This window comes from Apaloderma vittatum, unplaced genomic scaffold, assembly GCF_000703405.1.
Source record: "Apaloderma vittatum isolate BGI_N311 unplaced genomic scaffold, ASM70340v1 scaffold9349, whole genome shotgun sequence".
NCBI lineage: Eukaryota > Metazoa > Chordata > Aves > Trogoniformes > Trogonidae > Apaloderma > Apaloderma vittatum.
In genome coordinates this window covers 6,477-18,326 of record NW_009736950.1, presented here as the reverse complement: position 1 = coordinate 18,326, position 11,850 = coordinate 6,477, and the positions used below count along the sequence as shown (strand labels likewise).

The 11,850-nt window shown below is 43.3% G+C and overlaps 1 protein-coding gene across 1 annotated transcript in view; it reads right to left on the bottom strand.

Annotated features, from left to right (window-relative positions):
- Window positions 1-9,591, bottom strand: part of KIAA0319 (KIAA0319 ortholog) — a 27,744-nt gene extending 18,153 nt beyond the window's left edge. The window contains exons 1-4 of the mRNA XM_009877154.1: window positions 9,543-9,591; window positions 5,196-5,965; window positions 2,820-3,003; window positions 484-588 (exon numbers count right to left, since the gene is read on the bottom strand). Of these exons, the coding sequence (XP_009875456.1) occupies window positions 484-588; window positions 2,820-3,003; window positions 5,196-5,965; window positions 9,543-9,591 (1,108 nt within the window). The remainder of the gene's footprint in view (window positions 1-483; window positions 589-2,819; window positions 3,004-5,195; window positions 5,966-9,542) is intronic.
- Window positions 9,592-11,850: the final 2,259 nt, after the last annotated feature.

Here is an 11,850-nt window from a genome sequence, read left to right as displayed (position 1 = left end):
ACTTGGAGTGTTGTAACTTGGTAAAGCAGCGAGGAGGTAACGAACTTCACAACCGATTTCTTCACAGAAACCAGCTTCACGGGAAGCAAATGCATTTTCCTAGGAAAACATGCTCTTTCCTGCTACAGTTCAGAAGCAGGTCGTTTTAATGTTGCATTGACAACCCACCTCCCTCCCTGCCACCTCTGCTTTACAGCAAGATGCTGTAATCTTGGCTATATCATCTTCTGGTAGAAACTAAAGGCTTTCTATTGAACTATCTCACTCATGAGTTCAGGCTCTGAAAATAAAACCACGTGAAACAAATCTCCGAAATCCAAAGAAGGAAATTCTCTCTGCAGTTGGAGCCTCAAAAAAGGTAGTAGTAGATAAGAAAGATGGAGTTATCCTGAGGTGCAGATGTGCACATAACTCAGGACTTGCTTGCATTTACAGGTCGGTGGTTGTGTTCATCTCCTTGTACAACAAGACCATTCAGCTTACCTGTGGGTGGTGGTGGGATAACAAAGGCATTCAGTTCCACTTCATTTTTGGGTAGCATCACTTGAATGTTATCTCCAGCAGATACGATAAGTTCTTTTATTGTATCTAAGACATAATGAGTACATTATGTTTTAACAGGTGGGATATATATATAAAAATTTAGTATCTTCAAATATTATTTGTAACGGATTAAGTGAAATTTGACAAATAGTCTACAGTGAATAGGCAAGGATAAGTTAAAAAAAATCACAACAAAACCTCAATATATAATCAAATAATAAATGATTATAATTATGAGTATGGTCCCTGCCCAGAACAGGGAGGCTGGACTAGATGATCTCTAAGGTCCCTTCCAGCCTAGGCCATTCTATGATTCTATGATTCATCTTTTACCACACCAAAAGTTTTCTTCTTCCCCGAACATGAAGTGTTATTTCCTCTACTTCTGTTTTAGAGAAAACCATTCTGATTATTCCTGTATACCACAAGTAACACTGCTCTGCCTAAGGAATTATGCATTTTTCTTAGTAATTGGATGGAACTGCAGGAATAAAAAAGCCTCCCACAATTATAGAAGACAAAAAAGCCATGTGTGCCAGAACAAACCTCACTACTTAAACTAACATAGTGCATAACAGAACTCTAATATCACACCTTCTTTCATCAAGAAGCACTACTTTTATGTCTGTGCGGCATTTGTGAGGCATGCCTCAGCGTTCATCGCAGCGTTCCTTTTAAAAACTCTGCTTGTTATTTCACACATGAACTGCACTTTCAATCTATTTGCCATCCAGGAACACGCTCCCAACTCTCATCCGTGAAAACTCTTTCCTCTTCCAAAAGCGCCCAAGACCACAAATCCCATCCCCAACAGCAACACGCCAAGGCACAGCTTCAGGAAAGGTCAGACCTATATTTCAAAACCTTTAAGTGTCTTCCTCTTAGTACTGGGAACCCACAGAACAAAGGCTCTCCAAAGGCAACACTACTCAGCAGTGGTAGCTGACAGATTCCAAAAAGAATGAAGTATAGAGGCCACACTGACAGCACATTTTCTGTTACTGCTACTGAAACGTACCCAAGGCTCCAGAACTGCTCACAGGAGTTGCTCTAGAGGCAAGTAGAGTGGAAGCTTGTACTTCAGCCTCCACATGAGATGAGAGCAAAAAGGCTAGATGGGTGTGACGGCCAAAGGAGAGAAGGAGGGACTGTCTTCAAAACTTCCAAGGCAGTAGGGCTGAGAACATACAAACTTGAGGCAATCCTTGCACAAAGGAGTTCTTATGGCAGATTCAACACAACCTTCCCCCTCAGTTGCTTCTTCCAAGCTCCTTTTTGAGTCCTCCTCATTCTCCTCCTGTGAAGGAGGGGGAGAAGCTGCCTAGTCAACACTCAGTTGTAATGATGATCCGTTGCCTTGGAGAGGGGTCTCTTGTAGCTCATCTCTTCCTGCCACCTCCTACCGCTAACCTGGCTGGCAGGTTGTGGTTTGGCAAAGGGTGCCAAGAACGCACCAAACCAGAGTTGCTCTACCAGGAAACAAAGGGTTCAGCTCTCCATAGCCCTCAGGACACCAGGAGGGCCAAAGAACACACATCTGTGCTTCTCGTGGCTCTTCTAACCCTTAGTCAGGGTGCACAGGGAGGTGGGAAACTCAGCAAAGGAGATGCTCTAACATACACACAGAATTTAACATGACTACATAAAACACAGTGGTTAAACATATCCTTTTCAAAATAAAAACTTTTGTTCTGCAGCTGGAATTCTGATAAGCTTTCTCACAGCTTTGAAATCAGAGCATCGCCAGGACCCAGAGGCCACACTCTCCGTTACTAAGGGCTAGGCTTCTCCCCTATTAAGGGCTGAGCTTCCTCAGGCCCCACCTATGTTCCTGCATGAGATCTGACAAGTACATACAGTGGCTACTCTACTGAAGAGCTTCTGAGAGGGAGTAATACTCTGAAGTCACATTAAAATAACAGTATGGCTAGAAGAGCCTATTCTGAAACTCCAGAAAGTCTCAGGTGTTTTTCATCAAGTAGAAAACTAACCCATTTAAAAAAAGGCTCTTAATCTCTGCTTTTTACTTTGCTGTGTTTGCTTCAGTTATAGTTTCCCATTAATGATGGACTCAAGAGTCTTGCCTCAGAAGAGGCTGGCTAAGGGGTCTTTGCTGTGTTACTGTAGGTGTACAGGCTCAAAGTGGGATAATGCTACACTTGGATAAAGAGTGAGCTCATAACTAACAGGTTGGAAGCCTGACAGTAGCAAAGCCATAACCACCTGCTGTCCAACCTGCAGGTACCTCCAAATCTCTGGTTGTGACGAAATGTTACCTGCTTCAACAGGGGTAGCTGGTGGCACGAATTGCTGCGTGGGCTCAGATGGCACAGTGTTAGCGGGAAGCAGCGCAGTTCCACCTGCAGTGATGTTTTCTGGGGCCATTGTGGGAGTCTGGCTTTTCTCTGACACACTTGGGGAGAAAGAGAGTTTGTCTGAAGAAGAAGAAGGTACAGCAGCCTGAAAAAATAATTATAGAAAAAGAGTTGTCATAAATGAGTCGTTTTTCACATTTCTAAGGTTTAGAGGTACGCTGCTTTTTAAATAGCATGCAGAGTGAGACTGCTGATTTATGTTACTAGCAAGTTTTACAGAACATCTATCAAAGGAGGACTGGTTTAGTTTTTTCCCCATCAGGCTTTGTAAGAAATGTTGATCATTTCCCAAGTTTCAGATGCAGAACAGCGTAGGCTATAATCAACAAAATCAGGTAACATGGAATGCAGCCAATGCTAGCAGTTCTCAAAATAATAACAGTAGGACAGGTCTAAATATAGTTGTAAACCTTTAAGAGCCAATGACAACATCTGTGTGGTGGGTGTTACTGCCTTCATGCTGTACACACACAAAATGTAACAGAATCCTTGCCTTTTACTACATCTGTTCAGATGAGAACTTGCTTGTGTCTTCTTATTTTCTCCCTGATAATAAAATGTCCTAGATCTCTCTGTTTCAGCCACAAAGCAGTGGAATTCTTCGCACTGCCCCACCTTGTTAGTAAATGAGTACTGCAGCAAAAGGACACAGCAAATTGTGCAGGAGGACCTCAGCAGTGTCAGCCTTGCCCATCACCTTGTCCCCCTCTCTCAGGCCCCAACTGGGCAACAGCTTTTCCTTACATTCTCAAAACTTATTTATTTCTGATCTAACAGCAAGAGAAAAGCATTTTGCCAGTTACAGTTACTGTACAGCACATGCTGACACAACAAACTGCTGTTATTCGCAGAGAATCTATTAACTGAGGAAACAGGATTAGGGAAGTTATTAAAATGCACATCGTATCACAGAATGGCTGAGGTAGGAGGGGACCCCTGGAGACAGCCTCATCCAAACTCCCCTCCTCAAAGCCGGGTCAGTTGCTCGACACCACGCCTGGTCAGGTTTTGCATATCTCCAAGAACAGACTTTACATACTCCACCCCACAACTTCCAAAAATATATTATTTACCACACTTGGGCAAACCACAGTGTTTCTATGCCTTCCAGATTTGAGGGAAATCCACTTTTCTGTGCTTCCTCTGGCTTTCCTCCAGCTTTCTATCAGCTGAGAATCAGCCATCCTGGCATTGTAGGACAGATGGGGACAAAGTCACCTCAGATGCTACCTTTCATGGGACACTTTCTTCTGCAATGGCACCAAACATCTCCTGAGTCAGCAAGCTTAGGCAAGACTCTGCAGTCAAAAAAAACTTCTCCCAGCTGCAGCAACCACTCATGTTCCTCACAGCACTCCCAGAGCCCCCTGAAAAGAATCCTCAAAGTTCTCAGAATATCTACATGATCTCAAAGCAGAGCCCAGAAAACTGCCACACCTCTAGGCCATGATGGTATCTAGGTCCAGATTGCATCTTAAGACTTAGTGTTCTCCAAATATACTTTTGACATTTCAGTCATCCCCTCCAAGCACCTCAGTTGTCACAGTTTTCATACAACTTTCTCATTTATATGTAATTTTTCTTCCTTACAGTAATGGCAATAAGTTGTCATTTTTACAGCAAGAGATGGGTAGTTGCTCGTTACAAAATCTGGCGGCACTTAGAGCAATCTAGCTAACACTGCTTAACTTCTGCCTCGCTCTAGCAGGGCTTTGCATCAAACCCAGTAAACACTGACTTTACAGCCTGCTTCAACTTTCCAAATGATCCCACCCTATTCTTAAGGAACTAGAGCCACTTGAGTCCCAACTGAACAAACTGGTTGGCGTAAATAGAAAACAGGTGTATCTTACATACTTAAATACTAATTTGGATACTTATTTTTCTTGTTGCCAGACTCAAGAAGAGTTTTTTAAAAAATCCCATCTTATCCACTTTATCCTGATGCCTAAAACCACCACTGTCTCTCCTCATACACTTTGTCTCTCTCATACACCACATCTAAGCCCACTTACCTGTACACTTCCAAGGAAACCCCACAGTGTCCCAAAAGGAGCTCTGTCACCTATCATCTGATAGAAAAAGAGTCCTTCAGCAATTCATCTGCCTATTAAGACAATCCTCTCGCCTTCAGCCTTTTCTACACTGCAACAGGACTGTAAGTCATATGAACGTCAGGGCTACGTTACAAAGCAATAATCTACTTTGATTTGAGAAACAAAACAATTGCAAAGTGGCCTCACCATACTCTGTCTGCTTCCTGAGGGGCAAACATACCTCTTTAGGTAAAGCATCATCAGGTTGTGCAAGAAGTTGAACAGTTGCTTCACTTTCAAGTGTCTTCCTGGGGAACAGTGTAATCTCTGAGGGAGACAACAACCTCTCTGTAGAGTGCTCAGTGACAGAGTCTAGTTCAGAGCTGGTTTTATTCAGAAGGCTTTCCACCTTCCCAGCTGCCCCTTTCTTTTCAAAGTCTTCCTGGTTATCTCCATCATCAGCCACAGAAGAGTTGAAGTCGTTTTCGCCTGCCACCATGAGGCCCCAGTCAGCATAATCTGTACTCTCCTTCTGCTCGTGTTTCTTGTTCATCTGAAAGGTGTTCGGCTCCAACTCCTTATAGTCATCAGTGTATTCAGGTATCTCTTCGAGGCTGGGATCTTTGCCAAGCAGAGACAGCTCCTTCAGGCTACTCACTTCCTCAGATGGCTCATTCTGGAGTCCCACAGAGTGCACCATGCTTGGGATCATTTGCCCAAACCCCAGCAGTGAGGCTGGCCGCTGAGAAGGCCTCAGCACAAAAGTAAGATAGGACTTGACAGTTTCAATTTTCTTAGGTTCACAATTCTCTTTGTGTTGGCAGTTCACAATGTAACAGCGTCGTTCAAACATCCAGGACAAGTCACAACCAGAGAAGTCACAACATGCCGCGATGCAGTCGGACACTGATACAGCATGAGGTACTCGCATAATTTTAGTGGTTTCTAAGTCAGGAGATATTACTGCACCTGAGTACGTGGCTCCTTCTCTGCACTGCTCACAACTGGAACCTGAAACAACACCATCAAATAAGGCACAACACTACAACCGAGCCACAATACAGTTTACTGTGACCAAGAACAACTTAGCAGAGGAGAGAAGATAAAGACAGGTGGTAGCCTGCTTAAAGAAGCTCATTTCCTTTCACTAATGTCACCTGTACTTTTTTTTTTTCCCTCCAGCATGTCCCTTTCCAGCAGTACTCGTACTTAGGAGAATTTTTCAATATAGGATCTTGATATTTTACAAAGTACCTCTTACTCCCTTGCTACAAGTACATAGAGATGAAAGGCAGCTTCAATACTGACAATACGAAAATATGAAACAATTTTTTTTAAAAACGAATCACAGATAAAAGATAAATGACTTGCAAATAAGTATAGCTGAATAGGAAGCTGACAAAAAGGATAAACAGCTCCAAGTACAATTTTTCTGACTCCAGCTACTCTTTCACAGAGAGTTGAGATGCTGTTTACTTTTCCATTTTACACCTTCAGCAAAAAATCTACCCAGGAAAACAGAAATTTAAAGCAATCTATCTTGTTCTAGCATAGGCTAGACATGTATCTTTATGTGTAACCAGGAGATGCTCAGAATTTGTGCTTTTTTTTTTTTTTTCATACTGCATGGAAGTATGTCCTCTACATTCCCTTTCACCTCCAAGATGCTGGCAGGGACTCTGAACTGTCATCAGGTCTTCCCTTGAAGTTGTCTGCACTACTTAGGACAGGGGAGCCAGCAGAGCTCTAGGTTAAAACGAAGTCTCAGAGTCAGGCAGGCCTTTAAAATGTTCTGCCCTTTTCAACCCGTATCAATTTAGTTGATTCTGTAGAAGTCAGTAGGGAGATGAGAAACAAGCCTTTAACACAGTAAAACAGAAAAATTACTTTGTGAATATGTAAATTAGGTCAGCAACAACTCATTACAATTAATAGTGTAGGAACAGTGCTACTAAGGTGGGTCAAAAGACTCCTTTGAGGGCTGTTTCCATCGCTTCCCTTCTTTACCTCAATGCTGAAGGAGAAAGTAACCCACCTGTTAAAAGCAATTTTAAAGTTTCATTGTTTATTTGTTTCAGAAAAGAAAGACCAACAAATCCTGTCTTAGAGACAGACATACTCAGCTGGAATAACCCAAAACTCCAACCTGGGGCCAGTCCTCCTCCAGCCTGATGTCAAAGAGAGCTTCAAAACTCACTCTGCTACTTGCAGTTTGACACATCAGCTACCACACTGCAGAGTCGGCCCCCCATGAAACTAATAGTGTTTCATTGGGTATAGAGAAACGAGTCCAGTATATTCCTAAGACAACGCACGACTTCGAATCTGAACCTCCCAAGCAAGCATCCTAGCTGCAGACCTTAGCTACACCCGTTTTCAAATGTCAGAAGGCCTTAGTTTCATTCCAATAAGGAATGGAAAAAATATTAAGCTTCAGAACTTCTGTACAATGGGAAAATTATTTCCCTGACAACTCTAAATTAAATCTAACAGGGTAATTTAACTAGCAAAATAATCGAAGTGTCACGTCTTGCTTTAGCTAGAGTTACACCTGAGTTAAATTCTAGCAGTAGGTGGGCAAGAATGAATGGATTAAGCAGGCTAAGATAGCCTGCTACCAACTAACAGCATTATCAAAGCATAAAAGCAATGCTCTCTGCAGCCAAAATTCAGTATTTATTGCATGTGATTGCCTTTTATTGAAATTGCTATGATTTTTTTAAAAAAAGATACTGGCATATACCCTACAGTAGGTACTAAGTATCTCATAAGAGAGCCTTTTATTTATTTGAAAAGGCATACTTATTGTTTACTGCAACAAAAACCTCAGCTCTGTGTTCTCCTCAAAAAGCTTGGTGCTTTGAGATCCTCAGGGTGACTCTGAGGACTACTTCAAACCAGCTACAAGCACAGCTGTATCAATGCCTTTTCCCCCTCCTCAAACATTTCCAAATTCAGAAGCCAAATTCAGCCTTTGCACATTAGCAACACTCTCCCTCGCAAAACAGCCAGTCCTGTTTAGACTATAGGAGATGAAAGCCAGATAACGCGAGGCCTATTTTCTCAGCTCCTGCTAATATAGATACTGCCAGTATTTCCACAGCCAGAATTCAACACTGTCTTTTAAAGAAGTAAACCCCATGTTTGCACACCCTGTTCTGTGGTTACCATGTATTTTGCTAATTGGCCCAGGGAAGGGGGAGCGTCCCACAGAAAAGGGACACAGGCACCAACAGAAGTATAAGCTTATTTTACTGTCTATTACAAGAGTAAGGCAATGCAAGCTTATTATACTCTAGTTTTAAGCAGCAAGGAGAACAAGCAGGGCAATGCACCTAATCAGTGCTCTATGCAGTGAGAGAGAGTTATTAAGAAAGATCCATCACCAATCGCCCCAATATCATCATCCAGGCCCGCAGTCGCTGGGGAGCCCCTGTTGCAGCGAGGATCCTGGAGAACCGCCCTGGCAATGGGGAAGCCCTACGCAGCGCATCCACTTGCAAGGGAGGTCTCTGAAGTCGCTGCAAGAGGGTCCAGCTTTTATACTATTAAATAAACAACCTTGCATAACTTCGAACGCGGAAACATCTGGTGCTGTTCGCTCCGTTGGATTCGTCCTGCAGCTTGGCCAGGGCTAAAGGAAGAATACAAGGGAGTCTCCCTCTCTGTTTTGGTCCTTGGTCACATATTTCTCACCCAAGACAGGCCTCTGGTCTCATGGTCTTGTAACATACTTCTGACACAGCAAGAGGCAGCTAATTTTCCCAGCCTTGCACCTGGCCTTTAGCTAAAGAAAGACCACCCTGCTGGTTCCCACCACACATTTAGTCTTACAGCAAAGCTTTTACAGATTGGCATCAGGATATATATGTATATGTGTATGTATATATATATATATACACACATATACACACTAAAACAGATTACCAATGCATTACATATGTGATTAATACTATATAGTGTGGGGTTGTGAGGTTCATCTATAAGTCAGCTTCAGTGCAGGGCCTACGATTCAGGCCTTAGCACTACACCACGCCAAAACAGCAAGCACCACGTCAAGCCTCCCTATGACCCAGATGCAGCGTTAAGAATTACTAACATCTTCCATCTGCCTGATAATGGAAATAAATTACCTATCCCTGTGGCAGAAATAGAAACTTTCTTGTGGTCTTTGAAAGGAAATATATGTCTGCAGAGCAGATGATGAGGCGAGAGATGTAAACAAATGCATTTATGCTCAACCATCCTGTGATAGCCCAAAAGAAGAAAGTTAGCTTAGAATACAGGCAGTACATCAACCTTAAACTACTGTCCTGCATGAGAAAGAGAAGGAAAACTCTCTGTACTCTCCTACTGCCCCTTCTTGCCCCATGCATCTCCGCTGAATCAGCCCTATCGAAACTGGTTCCAAACAGCTGTTCACAATCACCTGCCTTCGCTGCCACCAACTGCCAGGTATTAACCTGTACCTTATAAGGACTTTTGGTGCTGAGGAGTTACAAGATTTCCCAGCTCTTGCCTTATCTCTCCAGGAGAATTTGCTTCACTTTTTCTGTGCAACTCAGATACACAAGAAGTAAACTCCCACCTGTGACTGCCCAGAGTAACAGGCAGAGAACATCAAGTCCAAATGCCATGCTGCACCAGGGAGGCAGTGACAACTGCTTTTCCAACCAGCTGTGTGGAAATTGGATGTTTTAATGTCAGGTTCCTCCAATATTGTTCAGCAGCCTGCACTGGCCAGGAAGCACTGCAATAGACAGCAGGAGAAAAAAAATAGGTCAGATATGAGCATGAATTAGAATGCCACAATAAAAGCCATAGACAGGTTAAATGCAACTTTATTATTTCCTGACTTCTTGATGGAACATACAGTAGATCAGTGAAGCTGAAGATACAGAATAAAGTACTTACCTGCAAATCTCATTCTCTGGAGATGCAGAAATGCCCCAGAGCTGGACACAGTTCCCCAGGTCTGGCCTCAACAGTGCCAAGAAGGATCATCTCCCTTGACATGATAGCAATGCTCCTCTTAATGCAGCCCAACACACCATCAGCCTTCTTTGAGGCAAGGGCACAATGCCTGCTCATGGTCAACTGGGTGTCCACCAGGACCCCTAGGTCCTTTTCTTCCCATCTGCTTTACCATTTGGGTGGTCTCCATGGAGTTGCTTTCCCCATGGGCACTTCCACAACCTCACACAATTCCTATCAGCCCTTTTCGCCAGCCTGTTGACGTCCCTCTGGACGGCAACATGATCTTCTGGCCCGTTGGCCACTCCTGCCAGGTTGGTGTCACCAGTAAACTTGCTGAGGGTACGCTCTGCCCCATCAGCCAGAATTAATGAAGACGTTAAACAGGTCTGTACCCAGTATCCAGCCTTGGGGTACACCTCCAGTTACCGGCCTCCAGCCAGACTTTGTGCCACTAACCACCACCCGCTGGGCGCAGCCATTCGGCCAGGTCACGGTGCCCCTCACTGCCTGCTCACCCAGCTCATACTGCAACAGCTTCGCTGCAAGGATGTTATGGGAGGTGGTGGCAAAAGCCTCACTGCAGTCAAGGCAGGCAACACCCCCTGCTCTCCTCTCATCTACCAAACCAGACTTCCCTGACGAAATAACTAAGAGGTCGGTCAGCCCCCTAGAGCATACACCTGCCCATGCTGATTGTCTGCATGTTTATTCTAATACATTACTCTAGGTGATTATTTTTATTTAGGGTTTTACTTCAGAACATTCAAACTAAACCAGAGAGCCATAAAGAGCACACTTGTTTATACGCTTCACCTTTCAACAGTTTTTGGAATGTTTCTCTTGCTTTTGAGAATGAGAATAGAAGAACACAGATAGGATGGACACCCTAGTAAGTACTTCCAACTTAACACATAAACCCCAAATACTTCAGCAGACTGAGGGGGAGGGACGATATAATTATGGTATGACCATAATTTCACACACAGCCTTTATCTTGTTTCTATGGAAATCTGTCTAGATTTGGAAAAGTTGTTTGCACAAGAGCTTATTACTGGAACTCAAGGTTTCTGAGATATTGGGCATTTGCTGTAACCTTCACTTGTTTCCAGACACAACCAAATGAATTAGATGCCTAAGACAGACTTTCAGTCTTTTAGCCTAAGGAAAATTGTGTCAGTATCAGAATATCATGAGGTCAGAATTAACCCTGATCAGAGGCAAAAAACCCAAATAAATTATTTTCTAGGTCTTTTTCCTCTGTAAAGTCAACTTCACTATCTTACTGCCACTGAAAGGAGACAAGTAGCAGCTTCTATATCCCACAGAAGACGTCACTGAGGAGTCAACATGATTGCTTCTAGCAACAATAAGAAAAACACTGAAAGACCACACAAATAATCCAGATTTTTGCAGCATTACTTGTCCTGAGTTCAGAAAGACAAGTTCTTGCGGCAAACAGTTGCAGTTTGGAGGTTTTGTGGGTTTGTTTGTTTGATTTATATTAAGAAAATATGAATTACCAAAAGCCAGGCTTTGGACTGCATATGCAATCATCACTGAATCCTTACAGTACACACCATGTAAGGATCCAGGGAATGTACAGAAGCAGCACTGTATCCTCCCATACTTCTCTGTGGCTTCACATCTATTGATGTTTAATCTCCTCATAATAAAAGACCTTGCCTTCACTGCAAAACCAACTTGCATTTCCTGGTATGAAGATGAAATATGGACATAAAGCACATAAGGCCCGAACTCAGCTCCCCGCTTCTGATCCACACAAGACCATAACCACATAACCACCATAACACATGCTCTCCTGAACAGTTACGACAGCAAAGACTGCTGCAGCATGTGCACACAACACACCTCTTACCTTCCCCGGGACACTGCGCTGCTCCCCACAAGGCAAAGTTTCA